Raw genomic sequence first — 19,088 nt, 5'->3', positions numbered from 1 at the left:
TGAAATGCGTTGTTCTGGTAGGCTCCAAGTAATTTTTAATGCAAAATAGTTTTGATTACATACTTTATGCAAAAATTTTGGAGCCAAGACTAAGGGGTTTAAGAGGTATTCTCCCCCCTGCCTGCTCAGGTGTGTTATGCTATAAGACGCAAGTATAACATGTATATCAAGGCATACACATAGTCAGTATATATGGGATGAACAAACTGATAAATAATTATGCACCATTTTAGACAGAAGTTCATACTAGTAACTCTATATTGTTTTTTAGGTGCGTTTAGATGGCTGGATAAATTTGGAGTTGGATCCAGAGATAGCTGCAAAAATCATGGTCTTGAGGCCATCCATTGATGCTCTGATAGTAAGGGGCACCTCAGATCCAGAGCATATAACCGAACCAAATCATCTAGATGAACAGGTTAGATATTTCATTGTAAAAGTTCATATGAAAATGAATTGTCTGAGATTGAAATAAATCTCTCTCTCTCTCTCTCTCTCTTTCACAAAGAGTATATTTCATGATTTCAGATTTTGAATTGCGTTCGTCAGTTATGCCGACTAAATGCTGGAAGATTCGAAATGGAACCAATTTCAATGGGAAATACAAATTCCTTCAGACCTCCTCGTCAGTTCGGTAACTTTGGTGGAGGGCCACCAAACAAGCGAATGAGAGGTGATGATGGACCCGGTGGTAGGTATCACCCCCATTTTTTCTCTCTCTCCTTAACAGCAGTGTATGAGATAGTTATGATTACGATGGGTTCAGTGCATTATGATTTGTTATATTTGTGATCATTGTTCATTTTAAATGCTTTAGTATTTAATTATAGGACAGGAGAATAGTTGTAGCAAATTACTGATTTTTAGTTATTGCAAGTGGGGTGTATTGTTTTCCAAATCTCACATAATATAGGATGTAGCACATGACTTCATTAGTTTTGATATGCTTTGTTATATTATAGTATATTCTATCTATTTTGCATCCAACAACTTTTGCAGCCACGTTTCTTGAGTTAGTTTAGGCCTAGTTGTAAATAAGCAGTGTAAAGCATAAGGATAGCTTTAAGCTTTTGTACTGATATTTAAGTGTCTCAGATTAGGATTTAATGTAGTGCTACTTTAACCCTTAAACGCCGACTGGACGTATCATACGTCGACTAAAATTGTCTGTTGGGTGCCGAGTGGACGTACTGTACGTCGACTACAAAAAATTTCAACCTTTGGTCAACTTTGACTCGACCGAAATGGTCGCAAAACGCAATTGTAAGCTGAAACTCTTACATTCTAGTAATATTCAATCATTTACCTTCATTTTGCAACAAATTGGAAGTCTCTAGCAGAATATTTTGATTTATGGTGAATTTTTGAAAAAAAACTTTTTCCTGACGCCCGTACGGTAACTCAGCCGAAAATTTCAGAAATTCTTTCGTCATTTTGTCATAAGTTTTGCACTGTTTTATATTAGCCGTTACATAAAGTTTTATGTATGGAAATGTGTGCAATTTCATGTAAAATACAGCAACATACAACCCATGGTTGTAGCTTTTATCAGTTTGGAAATATTTTCATATAAACCACGATAACTGCCAAAATTTCAACCTTCGGTCAACTTTGACTGACTGAAATGGTCAAAAACACAATTGTAAGCTAAAACTCTTACATTCTAGTAATATTCAATCATTTACCTTCATTTTGCAACAAATTGGAAGTCTCTAGCACAATATTTTGATTTATGGTGAATTTTGAAAAAACTTTTTCTTACGTCCGCGCCAGAAATTCTTTCACGTTGTCGTAATGCTTGCACCGTTTATATTAGTCGTTACATAAAGTTTTATATATGGAAATGTGCACAATTTCATGTAGAATACAACAGAAAATAACTCATGGTTGTAGCTTTATCAGTTTTGAAATATTTTCATATCACGATAACTGCCAAAATTTCAACCTTCGGTCAACTTTAACTCAACCGAAATGGTAAAAATGCAAATATAAGCTAAAACTCTTACATTCTAGTAATATTCAATCATGTACCTTCATTTTGCAACAAACTGGAAGTCTCTAGCACAATATTTCGATTTATGGTGAATTTTTGAAAAAAACATTTTCCTTACGTCCGCACGGTAACTCGGCCAAACATCTCAGAAATTCTTTCGTCACGGTGTCGTAATGTTTGCACCGTTTTATATTAGTCGTTACATAAAGTTTTATATATGAAAATGTGTGCAATTTCATGTACAATACAACAGAAAATAACTCATGGTTGTAGCTTTTATCAGTTTTGAAATATTTTCATATAAATTACGATAAATAGAAAAAATTCTACTTTCAGTCAACTTTAACTTGACCGAAATGGTTGAAAACTGCAATTGTAAGCTAAAACACTTACAGTCTAGTAATATTCAATCAATTAGCTTCATTTTTCAACAAACAGGAAGTCTTTAGCACAATATTTGGATTTATGGTGAATTTTTGAAAAAAAAAAAATTTTTTTACGTCCGAGCGTTATGAATTCATGCATCATTTTGTGATAATATTTTCTCTATGTTGCTTTGATCGTTTTACAATTTGTTATATACCAAAATCATCGCAATTTAGTGTACAATACAAAGAAAAAAAAAACGTTAGCTTTAACCGTTTTGCTCACAGCGCGATTTGTATAAAATTATATATGAAATTATGAAATTTTTCTTTACGCTGTCATATATTTCAATATTTATATATGATAATGATATTTTTTTCATTTCTGATGGTTGCATACACTAAACTTCAGGCAATGACAAAAAAAGGAGCCAAAAATGAACTCTTAATCTTAAAAACTAAGCGTGCTGTGATTTTTTGAAAAAAACTTTTTTTCCGCTTCGGCGCTAACTCCCGAACGCCGCCAGCATACGGGAGACGTTTTTGTAAATAGAGGCTCGGCGTTTAAGGGTTAAGAAAAATCGTTTATTTCTTTTACTTTTGCTCACAGAGGCCAAACAACACTTGGACAATTTATAGTAGAGAAATAGGTAAAGCATTTAATATGAAATCTGGAGTTTTCAAAAACTTTGTAATAATCTGTTTGATATGATGGACTCTCAGTGAGGAGGCTTGACCATCTGTGACTGAAAAGGATTTAAGGCTTTGTAATAACAGAAAACAGCCTAACTTAGACCTGATTACTGAAGGATTTGAGTCTGTAACCATTGAAAACTGTTTATTAACCACAAATTGGTTACTGTGCAAGTCTGTTAAGTTCAGTTATCAGGTGACCTTTCTTTTTCTCATCACATTTTCTATTAGAATTTTAATTTTTACACCATAAAAGGCACTAATTTTTACAGCTTCAGCACTAATGCTAGAGCCATAGTATAATTAGTATTTCCAGTCAATATTGGTGTGTATAATCTGTAGAAAAAAAAAGTCAGATAAATAAGTTGCAGCTTGTTATTTATTAATTAAAGAGAAATTCTTTTTCAAGATATTTTGAATGTTTGAATGTTACTGTCCCTTATTTGGCTGAGCCATAGAATCCAGCTGTAAAGCATTTGACATTGAATTTTTTATAGCTACATTAGGAGGATCGTTTGAATGGATGTTGTTTTCAAATGAAGTCATTTTTTTTTTTTTTTTTTTTCTTACAGGTGGTGATCCAGGAGGTTTTAGACCTGGAGGAGTGTACACTGCTAATAGAGGTTTCGGTGGCAGAGGAGGTGGAGGCTACTTGGGAAACAGAGGACGTGGTGGAAGGGGAAGTGGAAGCAGAGGGGGATACGGTGGAAGAGGTGGGGGATTTGGAGGCAGAGGTGGCTATGGAATGGGTGGCGGCAGTAGATTTGGTGGCATGGGGGGAGGTGGGTTTGGTGGAGGAGGATTCGGCGATAGGGGAGCCAGCGGAGGATTTGGAGGTGGAGGATTCGGAGACAGAGGTGGCAGTGGAGGATTTGGGGATAGAGGTGGCAGTGGAGGATATGGGGACAGAGGTGGCAGTGGAGGATTTGGTGGCGGTGGAGGAGGATTCGGAGACAGAAGTGGTGGTGGAGGATTTGGTGGCGGTGGAGGAGGATTCGGAGACAGAGGTGGCAGTGGAGGAGGATTCGGAGACAGAAGTGGCGGTGGAGGATTTGGTGGAGGAGGATTCGGAGACAGAGGTGGTGGAGGAGGAGGATTCGGAGACAGAGGTGGTGGTGGAGGAGGAGGATTCGGAGACAGAGGTGGTGGTGGAGGAGGATTTGGAGACAGAGGTGGCGGTGGAGGAGGATTCGGAGACAGAGGTGGCGGTGGAGGAGGATTTGGAGACAGAGGTGGCGGTGGAGGAGGATTTGGAGACAGAGGTGATTTTGCCAGAATTAAATCTGAAACTATGTAGGGTAGAGAGTAAATGCCCACATAGAATTTCTGATGTAATCCTTTCTACAAAATTGCATTATTTTTAATAGTACCTTTGAGTATGAGAGTTATGTCTTTTGCTGCCTGTTGATAGGTTGCACAACATTCTCAAAATACTAATACAGTACTTTGGCATCTTGTTTTAAGACTTCCATGCTGAAAATGGGTCTTTTTTGTAAATTGGGATGCTAGGGCATTTGGCCCATAGATATTTTTTTTTTCTGTAGGTAAAATCTGGTCAGAATGTGAAGGTCTTAGTCATTGCTGTTTCAGTTTGTGATTGAAAGCTGGTAATTTTTTGTTGTAAATATGAATAGAATGACTAGTCAGTAAACAAAGCAGGCTAGTTGTAGGATCATGGAAGTATATTTTGTTTATTACAGGGTTATATATGTTTGGAAATTCTGTGACTTTTAAGCTCTGACATACCGATGGATAAGAAATCAAGTGAGTTATAATAGGATAACTGTATAATATTATTTGCTTTGCAGTAAACCTTGATTTTTAACAGCAAGTGTTTTATTCTTTCCTGGTTATTTTTTATACCCATTTCATGGTCTGTGTTCTTAATAGATTTTTTTTTTTTTTTTGGTATTTGACATGATGTTTGAGTTGTCATGTCTTAAAGTAAATAGCAGTAATAACTATATACTTTTAGGTCCCTTAAAAAACACAAGTCTTAGACTTAACAGGATAGCAGATGTCTACAATGAATATTTGTCTACTTAGGATATCAGTTGTCTACAATGAAAATTATTTTATTTGGTAAAATTTTTTTCAATTATTTGGAACTCAACCCTCCATGGGAAATTGTATTACGCATCTATTAAAAGTGCACATCCCATGATTATTTAGTTATAATGGTATTGCTCAAATCGCAGTCTTGAGATGCATTTATTTACTGAATTAAATGATGTGATAATTTTAATGGTAAAAAAGACCAATCCAGATTTCTCTGAATTTTATACTTTTGAGTACTGTAACTGACAAATCTAAAGAGATGGGTATGAAAGTGTTTGGCCAGCAACTTCCAAAATATAGCAGATTTTTAAAGTAATTTATATTTTTAATAACATACAAACTTGAGTTCTTTACATAGGATTTAGCTTGTGAACTCAAGCTGGAACAGCCATTCAACTTTCAGACAAGATCATTAACAAATGATGGTTGGGGGAAGCCCCGCCCACTCATTGGTCTGCACTCCACTTTGCCTTTCAGGCCAGGTACCAGAATAAGGGGTAGCTGAGGTGGGACATAATGTAAAGAACTTGTTTGCATGTTGGAAAAAATGCAAATTATTTTTAAAATTTTCTATTTGTTCTATGCAAATACAAACCCTCATTCTTTACATAGACTTACCCATTAGACACTGGAGTCTAGGTAAATCTCTAAACTGACTGATAGTTCTTCCCACCCAGGAATACCTTCCTGGTCTGGTAGAGCTGAGGAAGGAGTCACACACCTCTAGCTTGTTGAGCATATAGGATGTTGCAGCTAATAAACTTTAGGGCATGAAGTAATGAACTTGCACCATTATTCCATAATGTCAGTTAAACATGTATTACAAGCTGGGTTTTGGAGGGACCTGCCAGACCACATTCACGTCATGTAACCTTTGGGGACATTGCCCACAAGCCCTTGGACATGTTATCCTTGGGTCCTATGGTGGCTAGCCAACATGTTGCATAGCTCATCTGGCTCCACTAAGGGGACACATAGCATCTCGCCTATGGTAATCGGTAAGCAGGAGAGAATGTGTGTGACTGGTCTCCTCCCTTTTCTCTTTTACATTTCTCTCTCGTAGGACAGAGAAGCAGGCACTAGCGAGTCATTCAAGTGAATCTGTCTTTTGTCTTTTGGAAGACTGTGAGATGCATGTCCCACTCTCTCAAGACACAGGGCGAGAGGGATCAATAGTGAAACAAACCTGTTGATTTTTATTAGCCGTTTTAGCGTTTGAGACAATAAAACTGCTAATAAAAATAAACTGATTTGTTTCACTATCAATCCCTCTCTCCTCTTGTCTCGAGAGAGGGGGACATACTTCTAACAATCTTCCAAAAGACAAAAGAAGCATCTAACAATCTTCCAAAAGACAAAAGACAGGCTGCTCCTGTCATATAGATTCACCTGCGTGACTCGCCAGTCCAGCACCTGACAACTCGTTACCTGCCTCTCTGCCTTGGAGGGAGAAAGGTAAAAGAGAAAAGGGAGGAGACCAGTCACTCACACATTCTCTCCTGCTTACTGATTACCCTAGACAAGATGCTAAGTGTCCCCTTAGTGGAGCCAGACGAGCTACACAACTTGTTGGGCAGCCACCACAGGACCCAAGGACAACGTGTCCAAGGGGTTGTGGGTAATGTCCCAAAGGTAACATGGTGTGAATGTGGTCTGGCACTGGCAGGTCCCTCCAGACCTAGCTTGTAACACCTGTTGAACCGACAGGTTCTTCTGGAATGCAAGGGATGGGGCAGTTTTCCTAATCTTGTCAGCTCTCGCCTGGACCATGCTCCAGTCTACCTCATCTGCCAAGAATATGCCCACTTAATTGTCTCACGAAGCCAAAAAGAGTGTGTTCTTCGACATCTTTTTCTTGGTTGAGTCAGTACTAACGAGGGGACGTCGACACTCGGGCCTGAGATGCCAAGTTCTCTTAAGGTAGTACAGTACCGCAGCACCCTAACTGGGCAAGGTAGCATTTCATCTCGATCATTACCTACAAAGTCTCTAGGAAAGGGATAAAAAAATGACTCGCAAAGGTCAGGTTAGGTGAGGCAGTCTCCACACGCCCCAACAACAAGTGTCCTCCCGAGGACAACACCGAGCAAAGCGAAAGTGCTGGATAGGAACCAAGCTGGTCATCCCCCCCCCACCTCTCTACTGACGTAACAGTAGGAGTCAGCGAAGGGGAAACGGCTCCCTTAAGAGTTAACAGTAACAGGAATGAGGATCTACCTAGATAGAGAACCACCATTTACAGGGCCTGTTCTTTCCTGGGCAGTGTTGAAGGGCTAGCAGTTTCCTTTCCAAAGGTGGCTTTTGTGATGGTGGGGTTTGCATACTGTACTTTATATATAAAAAAACAGCATCATCAAAACAAGTGAGCAACAGCAATAACATGAAAGCAAATGGCAGTCTGGTAGAGAGGCAGCTGAAAGCAAAGTGGAGTTCAGACCAACAAGTGGGCGGGGCTCCCCCCTCCCCCTACTGTCGGCAGTTAACGACCTTGTCTGAAAGTTAAACGGCCATTCCAGCTCATGTTCACAAGCTAAATCCGACGTAAAGAACAAGGGTTGGTATTGTGTAGGAACAAACCTATTTTTGGTAGACGCTGTTCGTCCTCAAAGCAGTTTCTCATGGTCCCCCCAGGGAGCCGTAAAGCAGACCAACCAATCTCAAAGAATTCTGTTCTAGTTGGTCTCAGTCAGAATAGTGCATGTTGGCACAGTGATAGAACATAAAGGACTTAAGATAAGAGGGCTCTATCTCTCTGTCTACAGTAACTGCCTAGGTTCATTCCTTATCCTTTACACACTGATGTGGCAACAGCTCATATGTCGGCCATTTTTCTCATTACTTATGCCAAGTTTGTGCAGGATAAATGGTTGTCCCAGTCCCATGCCTTTTTGTCAGGGAAAGCGGGTGGGTTCGAGGACTCACAGCAGCTACCAAAAATAGGCTTTTCCCAGGTCAAAACATGTTTTTTTACGGCATAGCCACTGTTTATCCTCAAAGGAGCTTATAAAAGAAATTGACAAGTGACAAAATGGCTTAGCTCCTAACAAATCAATCCAAACCACCCAGATAAAATTGCAGTCCAACGTTAAGTTATATGTTATCAACCATATTCTTTATTCCAGATACCCATCAGGGTTTAGCAACAAAAAGCGGGAAAAACCACACGATCTTATACTGTATGTATAAAGACGAAGTTCTAAGGTGACTTTCCCAGCAATATCTTGGCATGGCCACATCAAGACCCCTGGTTCTCCCCAGAAGCATCTATGGGGTCAGGATTTGCCATACCACCTACTGATAAACTGTAATTGAATCTGTTTGAGCTCATGGCAATAGGTGTTTCAAGAATTCTGCCTCTGATGACCACCCTGTACACTCTTAAGATTTCTTCGAAAAACAAATTTCCAAGGAGAGCAAACAATGTACTTAACTTCTAAATGTTATGCAACTTAAGAAAGGAGTAAGGGTCTGCCTTTTTAATGAGGGACACTAAAATAATTCTCACCCCACAGAGAGAGAGTGGTTTGCTTGTGCTAGGGTGTATGAAAAATGGACCACCTGGGGCATTTGCCGTGACATTTAGGTAAACCTTGAATGCCTGAACCAGGGATAATGTTTTATCCAAAATACAGAGTTCCCTTGTCAGAATAGGGGATTTTCACTTTAACAGGTTCTCATTCTTGGCCAGGAGGCAATAATAAATGATGGCTAGATGTATGAGTTGTGTAGTGTTGTCCCTGTCTAAGAGAGCCCAGTTCACTAATCCAAGCTACTGATGCCAAAGCTGTCAAGAGGACTACCTCTAGGAGCACTGAGTTGTAGTTGTATTGGGCCTACTGAATTGAGGGAATGGCAGGAATCTAAGCACCTTATTCAGGGGCCAGGTAATGGGAAGCCTTGCAGGAGCCAGCCTTTGCAATGGAAAAGACCAGAGAAGAGCTCTGGTCAAGTAACAATTTCTAGGTTAGAATCATTATAATTCCAAAACCATAAAGCAAGGGTTCTGACAATGCTGCCTTGTACACCATGATTTTTATAATAACAAGGCACTGGTCCTCAAAAAGATGTATAAGAAAGAAGAGATATATTGTCCTCCATTTGTTCCAATCTTGTAGGAGTGCATCTCTTGCTATTGCCTGATTGTCCAGGTTTGGTGACATACACTGGAAGTTAATGGTTCTTGCATGTGGAAAAAGTTTCATATAAAAAATATCTAAAAATATACATATCTGTTCAAATATACACTATCCGCACATACTGTACACATACTATGTAGTATGTATGTACATTATCTAAATTTTTTGAGGCAGCCCACCTCCCTAACAAAGATATATATAGCTGCTCTATATTACAATCCTCCCCAAGAATTGTAGCGAGGATAAAATGTCCTCTGTCATGTCTCCAAGAGAGGAACCTATGTCTCAGAATCCCAAGACTGAGACATTTGACCAAAAAGTGTCTCACAGTTAAAGGCACAATACTGTACAGTCATTGCAAAATAGAGGATTTTCACCTGACAGCAAAGAACCATGCATGAGTTCTATGTCCAATCCTTAGCCTGCACAACATCGTTTCTTGTCTCCTTGGCATATAGGTATATGACCATGGATATTATATTGATATAATACTACACATCTTTTGGTTTGTTTCAATTCCTTCCCAATGGGACTGCCAAATTTTTTTTCATTTTCTGACCTGCAAGAGGATATACATCCTGACGGTGGTAAGCATGTTCTGGGGAGGTGACTGCTGACTTAGCAAGTTGATCAGCTCGCTCATTCCCAAGAACCCCAACATGGGAATGCACCCAGCGAAAATTTACTTCTTTACTTCTTTTCACTAACAGCAGCCATTCCAATATCTCTAAAATCAGTGGGTTTAAAGAGTTAAAAGGTTTTCAAGACTGAAGAACACTTTTTGAGTCATACTGTGTGTATAGTAAAACTATTTTCATTCTGAGTTAAAATTTCCTTCAAGGCCTTTAAAAATGCATGCAGTTCTGCTATAAAAAAACATGCAAGATGATAATCTCCCACTTCTTTCTGCATCTGAGAAGGCCACTCCAAAGCCGACACCAGCACGTTGGGAGGAATAATCTACAAATATTGATTTCATTTCCTCACTGGACATTTCAGCCTTTGTCATATTAAAATATCTACACCACTTTACCTCTGGAAGGTTCCAGGGGGCTAACCAAATACATAGCTGGTAAGTCTCCATCTTTGGAATTGGAATGTTCAATTGACTAACCAGGTTATATGTTTTACTCTAAAAGCAAATGGTTGCAATTGCTTGGGGTGATTTTCATAAAACTGAAAAGGCCTTTCATTTCTGATACAAATGCAAGTTACGGACTTAGGGAGCCTCTGAAATCTGTACCAGCTCCGAACCAGCAGATGCTGGTAATGAAGATCCAGAGGCATCTCACCAGCATCTACAAGAATGCTCCCAGTAGATGACTTAAATGCTCCTGTAGTAATCTTACTCCTCCATGATGAACTGAATTAAGCATTTTAATGCTATCAGGCTTTGCCGAGATGTACACTTCACACCCATGAGTTAATTTTGAAAAGACTAAGGCTTTATATAGTCTCAACATTTGAGTTCAATCAGCAGCCCATTAAGTGTGGGACAACTTTCAGTACATTTAATGCTTTCAAGCATTTTTTCTTAATGTATTTCAGAAATGGGATCCAAGTCAGCTAGCTATCAAAAATCAACCCAAGAAACCTTTTTTCACCAACACATGAAAGTCTCTGCCCATGTATGAACAGATCTGGATCAGGATGGAATCCTCTTATAAGGGAAAAAAAGTGCATGGTTACCATTTTACTAGCTGAAAACCTAAAACCATTCATCTCAGCCCACTTTGCTATACAGTACTGTATTATTACTGCCAAGCTGAAGACGGCGTTCAGCCACTGCCATCCAAATTGCTGCAAAAGATATCAAAAGGTCATCAACAAAAAGGGTACTATATACTGCATTACATCTGGGGGAATTATTTTGGATACCCCACTGATTGCTAAGGTGAACAAGGTTATGCTCAGAACACTCCCTTGTGGCACTCCTTGGCTGAATTCATTTGACATATTTCCTCCAACCTGAAGCTGAGATAACCTTATTTAAAAAAAAAAAAAAAAGCCTTAATTAAAAAAAAGAGGCAAACTGCCTCTCAGGTTACATTCATAAAGAACCCTCAGAATGCCTTATCTCCATGTTGTATCGTAAGCGTTCTCAAGATCAAAGAAAACAGTTGTGGACTGCATACTTCGAAAACCACACTTACCAGGCAGCAAACATTTACCAAGTACCACATCAAACATGTGTTCACCATTTTTTCCATGATCTTACACAGGCATGATGTTAGTGCAATGGGACGATAACTGTCTTGAAAGCGGCTTTCCCTGGTTTCACTAATGGCAGTAATTTTAACATCTCCCGTAACTTAAGAAGACAAGTTCTCAAAAAATTCTGTTAAGAAGGCTTAATATGAAAAACTCAGTATTTTCGGGGGTATGCTTAACCACTGAATATGTTATATCACCCAGACCAGGAGCTGATTCACTACATTAAGGCTGATTCAAATTCTCTCGTAATAAAATGTACATTTTATTGTTCATTCCTTGATGTATTAAAATCAATTACATGTTGCATTAACCTTTGAGCTGAATAGGGTCTGCCATCATTTCCGTTTGCGACATTAGCAAAATGACTGGCAAACTGATTCGCCACTAACTGGGGATCTTCTGCTTCACAACCATTTATCTTGATAACTGGAGGTAGACAAGGAGTAAACCTGCCTGCTATTTTTCTCTCTTATAAACTAGTCAGGGGTGTTTTTTAATTATGTGAAGATATGAAAATTGTCCAAAATTTCTTTTGTGAATTTTTAATTTTATACATGAACTTACCTGTTGTTTACATATAGCTGTAATTCTCGATCTCGACAGAAAATTCAAAACTGGCGGTCCCGCTAATATATGGTCAGGTGATACGACTACCCCGCCCTCTACCGGTACCTGGATCCATTCCATCAACAACTAATCATATTTCCATGCAGAAATGAGCTCTTGCTTTACGATATTCAACACTGTAATACTCACATTTTCGTCGGTGGTATTTGGTGAAAGCTGACCTCATAGTTGAATGAGTTTCCTGGCATTTACAAGTCCACCAAGGAACTGGTAATAAATATGCCCGAAGCCCTAGGTATTGATTGAAGACCAGCTGAGAATATACAGTAGTTGTATTCGAAAAGTCAAGAGCATCATCTATGGAGGGAGTCATCAGCAGAGTCATCTGTTGAGCTCTCTTCCTGGAATGTTACCTAATCAACTTTACCAATGTTCCATTTAGGTAACCTTGAAGATGGAGGATTTGAAGCTGCACTCATTACTACAGGAAAAATGTCACTGGTAAATCTATTATTTATTACTCCATTTGAAATCAACAAGGCAGTCGCTACTAAATACAGATACTGTAAACCAAGTGCTGACATGTGCCTGTTTGAACGTGAAAATGTGTAGACTCCCCCGTATTTAGGATTCCCACATTTTCTCTTTCTAAGATGGAACACAGGCAACTTCCTCTTTGATTGGTAACGATGTCATCGCAAAAAGGGTTTCTAATATTCATATCTCCTAGAATAACAGACATAATAGCTGCTGAATAAGGGATTTTAAATTCATCAATGGGGAAGACTTCACTAGGTAGCAGAAGAGAGATCATACTGTATATTTTCTTTGCAAATGGATCTGCACGCCTACCCCTTGCAGTGTAGACTGGATATTAATAGGATTTTGTGGGGTGTCATTACAAATACTGTATGTAAAACTCCAACCCCATGAGAGCTGAGCATGAGCCCAACCTCTTGATGTAAGACACTGCAGTCATACTGTATAGAACCTACAAAATATGGGTCCCTTTTGGAGATTTAAATTTTCTGAGGGAGAGAAAGACAGCCATCAGCTCCAAGAAGTTGATATGACACTTCCTCAGAACAGGTGACCAACTTCCCGCTACCTGATGATCCTCACAATGGCCTCCCCAACCTGTCAAGGAGGCATCCGTGTGTATTATCACTTGTACGGACAGTGGAGCCAGGTCAACCTGTTTTTCCAGAGACCCCTTCCAGGTCCATGGTTGGAGTACCTTTCCAGCTCTCTGACTCCTCTGTTGAAGGTGATCATGAAGCTTTTTTCTTTCATGCAAGAGCCAGGCTTTGTTTACATTTATTAGTTGCAGTCTGAAGATTGGATCTACAGGTACCACAGATGCAAACTGTAACAGGCCCAGCATTCGTTCTAATTGTCGTCTGGAAAAACTGGGCTGTGCAAGGAACCTTTTCATGTCCTCCTTATTCTGGTTTGAGTACTGGTGAGAAGAGACATCTGGCCACAAAGAGTATCCCAACAAAGTCCCAGCCACAGAAAACGTCTGCTGGGTGTAAGGTAGGATTTGTTCCAATTTATTAGAAAACCCTTTGACTGGAGTCTGTCAGCTACCAATCTTAGGTTTCGTAAGCACTCTCCTCTAGTGGGCCCCAGATTAGCCAAACATCTAAGTAGGCCACCAGTTGAATTCCTCCTTTCCCGAGTTCCAGGGCAACTATTGCTGCGAATTTTGTTAAAATTCTTGGGACGACTTTTAACCCAAAAGGCATGACTTTGAATCTGTATGTTTTCTTCCCTATCCAAAATCCTAGAAAGGGGTAGAAGGGAATGGTGATAGGGATGTGCCAGTATGCATCTTTCAGATCTATAATGATGGTCCAGGTCCCTTGCGGAATGAGCAACATACTTGGGCAACAGTAGTCATCTGGAAACTGTGGCAAACAATATTTGTTCAAACTCAAAATTTTGAGGGACACCCTTCGTTCAGAAAAAACCTTCTTGGGGACACTGAAGAGGCATGTTTGGTAGCAAATAAACGCACGTTTCTCTATGGCTCCCTTTAAGCGGGTCTTCTGCAAGAATTCTTCCAAGGAGGCTTCCATTTTTTGGAAAAAAACCCTTTAAGATGGGTGGAGTAAGAGCATCTTTGTTTGCCTCGAAAGGGGTGCTATTGCTGCTGTTGTCACCTCTTCTGTTGTTGGGGGATCATTCAGGAGTGACTGGAGGCTTGCATGGCTCTGAGTCACACCGAGCTTTCTTCAGCTTAGGAAGAGGAAACTCATGAGTGCATCATTTCCCGGCTACCCCTTTTCCAAGAAGAACATATACTTTACAGTTCTATTTTTGGGCTCATTCAATGAGTTGAGTGACAGCAGACTCTTCAAAAGTGTCCCTATAGAAGGGGGAAGAATGTAATAGGGAAGTTACATTGGGAAGCGATGTATTGGAGCCAGACAATGCTCCCTTTCAAGCCTTTATGCAACACGCCATTAAATCATTGAGTGCTCTCCACAGGGTCCACGAGAGTGTTTTGGTTACAGAAGCCCTCTAATGGCTACTTTCAGCATAGATTTTTTCTCATTGGGGTCCTAAGTTGCTGGGTAGTCATGTCCAAAGGGAGCTTTTTTTTCTCTTAAAAGGAATGACAAGTGTTACCTATTCCTTTGTAGAATTATCAGATAGTGGGGCAGCAGAGACAATGGCTTTATTTCTGCCATCAACTCTCACTTCCCAGTTACCACAAAATTCTGAAAATCTACCTTCCTATGACTGTTTTAAAATTGAAGGGATAGAAGGCTGCGGCTACATGGAGAACATATTGGTCCTATAAAATTGTTGTAGAACTATATTTACCATCAAACTTGAAAATATTTTCTTCCATGGCTTTCACTGCTATATTCATAGGAAGGATAACCATCTCCTTCGGTGGTTCCTGAATTCCTATTAAGGAGGGACCAAGTGCCATTCAGTATAAGGAAAAGCTGCTCTGTCAGAAAATTCTACATGTTCAACTTCAATCATAGTTTTCCTTTCATTAATAAGGGATTTTAAAAAGGGATTTTCCATCAGGTGAAAGGATACACATTGAGGCATCATGCCAATGGTTATCAATATCATCAGGGGCAGATGTACTACCTTTTGATTTTAAGTTTTATAGTCCGAACTGGCCGTATAATATATTACTACAGTTGGAGCTCTGGAAGTGGGTAAGCTGTCTCTTAATGCCCGCCCATGCTTGATCAGTCCAACAGTTCCTTCTTTGCAGTGGCCACAAACACCACTGAAATCACCAATAAGGCTACTCTTCATTAAAAACACGAGTAATGATTGTTTTTCATTGCACAGCACTGCTAGGTCGAGTATAGTCACTGGGTTTGCGGCGGCAAATTGCACGTGGGAGGGATGCGCGGACAGGACGGACGACATCTTGGCAAACTGGCAAGAGACTGGGTCAGATCTTGGGGCACGCGGGGTCGCGAGCATGGTTGGGTCGCGGAACTAATTACCTTGGCGGAGTTATTGTAGTCTGGGCAGAAGGTGTTACGTGGCCTGGCGAATGAAACTGTAAACAACCCGCATTATCATTAAATATCACTTTATCAGACAGGAAAATGGAAAAACCAGCACAGCACCATAGCATAGCCTAGCAGTCCAAACTTAACCTCTTGCCTTGCAGGAGACCACCAACTATCATCTTTAACAAGTAAAATTCTATCCGTTAAAATGTTTCATGATCTAAAACTTTTCACTGGGACTTAAACCTATGCACTTATCTTGCTTCTGAGTTTAGTTCGTCCATGGTGACCAAAATAAAATAGGGGAAAACTCTGGAAGCGAAACAGCTGCACCTCTTCACACTACGAAGTCCCAACAGGCACTGAGGAAAGTGGCCTATATCCTCGATGTGCCACATCAGTATGTAAAGAAAGGCTAAGAAATGAGCCTAGGCAGTCACTATAGACAAAGAGACAGAGCCTTCTTGAGTCCTTTGTACTCTATCACTGTTCCAACAAGCACTATTCCGGCCGAGAGGCCCGAGACCACCACCTAGAAGAAATTGCTTGTAATCGCTTGGTTTTCTTATGGAGGCATGGTGGGGGGGGGGAAATGAGAGAGACTGCTTTGAGGACGAACAGATGCTATAAACAAAAATATATATATATATATAAATTATATATATATACAATATACAGTGGCAGTCCCCTGCTATAAAATAATTCAAGAAATTATTTCCGCTTACACGACGCATATTACGACGCGTCATAATCATAATTTGAAGGTTTTTTTGATAAATTAAAAGTAAGGTTTTCTTATGATTTTTGATTTTCCGGTTTACGATATAACGGATACAATATATATATATATATATATATATATATATATATATATATATATACATATATATATATATATATATATATATATATATATATATATATATACACATATATATATACACATATATATATATATATATATATATATATATATATATATATATATATATATATATATATATATATATATATATATATATATATATATATATATATATATATATATATATATATATATATATATATATATATATATATATATATATATATATATATATATATATATATATATATATATATATATATATATATATATATATATATATATATATATTATATCATATACATTGGTAATTTGCCTAGCTCACTGCCGACAGTCGGCTTAGATCTACCCTAGACTATGGCAACTGACGTTTTTCTATGTTATTTTACTTGCTTTACAAGAGTTTAAGGTAACATTTTGCCGGTCAGCTGCTGCTAAACTGTAATTTACCCTTGAGCTGTGTGCGACCCACTGGTACAGACGTGCAGTCTTCAAGAGTCAATTACATTTTTGTTATAGCCAACCACCAAAATATTATTTTAAATTCATGTTCAGCAGGTAAAATAACATAGGAAAACATCAATTGCCATAGGCTAGCTCACCGCGAGCAGCCGGATTAGAATTACCCTTAGGTGGCCTCTATAGGTGGCCGTGTCAGAACGGCGCTACGCGCCTTTATCTGCACTTTTTAAGATTCCTGGCAAGCTCGTATGTTCTGGCAAGAGAAAATATTCTTGTTCAGCAATGACATATATAACAGGAAATACAACAATAAGGTACCCAAACCTTTTCCCAAGTTATTTACCCCGACCCAAAACCCAAACTCCCAACGGGTCCCCCTTACTGTTAGCTATTCTGAAAGGGTTTTACCCCACCCAAAACCCTGATTCCCAACGGGTCCCCTTTACCGTTAGCTACAGTTCTAACGTAATTTACAGTTTAACTACATTTGACTGCCAAATTATTACTTTAAATTCTTGTTCAGCAGGTAAAGTTCTATAGAAAAACGTCAACTGCCATAGCCTAGCTCACTGCGGAGAGCCGGCTTAGATCTACCTATAAATCATAAATTATTAGAGCTTAGGTCGTCAGCGACTACAGACCATATGTAACAAAATAATTATATTACCTATTACAATACGTAGTGATAATTAATAAAATATAAAGGAGGCCTCAAATTTTCATTGGTTGCTAACAAAATATGACTGGACATCAAATAAAATAATAAAAGGGAAAAGTCCAAAAATAAAAAGGATTCGTATTAATTTTAAACAGGCTAATTCCGCCATAAATGGGAATTTACAAATAAAGTACCTTTGGCAATGCAGAATAGTCTTCACAAGGAAATTTCTGCCTTTGGAACCACAACATAGGCAAATCTGAGTTGCTGAGTTCACGTACGATAACACATCTCTCTGCAAGAGAAATAAGATCGAATTAAGTATGGAAATGTCATGCATTAAGGGTCTAACAATATGCAAAGGAGCTAGCAGGGTTCCCTACCTAAATAAGCCCAATGCGGCCAATCAACACGCGATTTTTACTTCCGAACAGCAATGTATTAACTGGGCTGTTGAACTGTTCCTCGTATCATCAGCATAGTTCAAACAGGAAATTAAAACTATTTAGATTGACCACTGACAAACACAACCATATTGAATTATGACTGGTTGTCTCATAAAAGTTTCCATGGCAACTTAAAGTTTACACGGCTGTAAACTACATCAAGGATGATGGAAACCTCTATTTTGTTTTGAGAAACTATTTGTTAATTAAAATAAAAAAGATAAAAAAATTAATTTTAAAACTAATTGATGTTTTTTGTAAAAATTATAAATTTTAATACAGAAAGAGTAACAGATGGTCTAAGAGCACTATAATAAAAGCATTTCTTCTCCAAACTGATTTCTTGAGATCTGGCTACACTGTTGAGATTCGTCTGTTGTAAAGAGTGAATTCTTACGAAGGGGGATCAATGGCATCAACATTTAAAACAAACATACGCTAATGAAGTCTTAACTCTTATAGAAACAAAATGTTTATACATCCAGACCTTTCGTTTTTGTAAAAAAAAAGGTTCAATTTTTTATAGACTCAAATAATAAAGGATATGCAAGTAAAAACTAAAGGAACTTTTCATAATAGTGAACAATTGGTAACTAGTTCATAGTTTTGGGACTGACCAGCCACACCAATGGTAAATAGGGTTAGGCAGCCAATAATTTCATCCATGTATTAATGCATTGCTCTTCGTGAAATGTCCACGTGGGAAGGACTTTGCACATTCTTCCATTCTGCTTTTATCGAAATTTGCATGCTTTATAACTTACCACTAAATTCCTCAATGAACATGAAAACCTCAAGAATTTACTGAATTTTTTATAACAGTTCTGCCAACAAAGGAAAAAGCCAGTGCTGGGCATAAAGGATTTAATGTACTTTCCAGTCCTTGAAGTTTGAATATAAAGTGATGTTACAGTATATAGAGTATAGGGCAATTAACAGAAAAATTAAAATAGATAGATGGACTTGTTCTTAAAGGAAATACCAAAAAGTGAGTGATAAAAATTAAACACCAGAAACGTTTTGAAAGGATAAACGTCTAATCAAAGGAACATTTACATAAATTAATTCAATGGTCTGAGAAAACAAGCCATATATAGCTAGATTACATTAATAATCACAACTTACCATCTAATTTTT

The 19,088-nt window shown here is 38.5% G+C and overlaps 2 protein-coding genes across 4 annotated transcripts in view; one reads left to right on the top strand and one right to left on the bottom strand.

Moving 5' to 3' along the window:
* The window catches only part of LOC136841834 (ATP-dependent RNA helicase A-like), a 34,418-nt gene extending 29,540 nt beyond the window's left edge, over positions 1-4,878 (top strand). For 2 of the 3 annotated variants that reach the window (XM_067109210.1, XM_067109212.1), the window contains 3 exons: positions 272-418; positions 529-691; positions 3,624-4,878. In XM_067109210.1, coding sequence (XP_066965311.1) covers positions 272-418; positions 529-691; positions 3,624-4,348 — 1,035 coding nt within the window. In that variant the 3' untranslated portion in view covers positions 4,349-4,878. The remainder of the gene's footprint in view (positions 1-271; positions 419-528; positions 692-3,623) is intronic. The other variant, XM_067109211.1, reaches the window with a different exon arrangement.
* Positions 1-19,088, bottom strand: part of LOC136841836 (uncharacterized) — a 125,792-nt gene that overhangs the window by 91,129 nt on the left and 15,575 nt on the right. The window contains exon 2 of the mRNA XM_067109220.1: positions 17,700-17,800. The gene's annotated coding sequence lies outside the window, so the exon portion shown is untranslated. The remainder of the gene's footprint in view (positions 1-17,699; positions 17,801-19,088) is intronic.

This window comes from Macrobrachium rosenbergii, chromosome 9 (genome assembly GCF_040412425.1).
Source record: "Macrobrachium rosenbergii isolate ZJJX-2024 chromosome 9, ASM4041242v1, whole genome shotgun sequence".
NCBI lineage: Eukaryota > Metazoa > Arthropoda > Malacostraca > Decapoda > Palaemonidae > Macrobrachium > Macrobrachium rosenbergii.
This window is presented reverse-complemented; position numbering and strand designations above follow the sequence as displayed.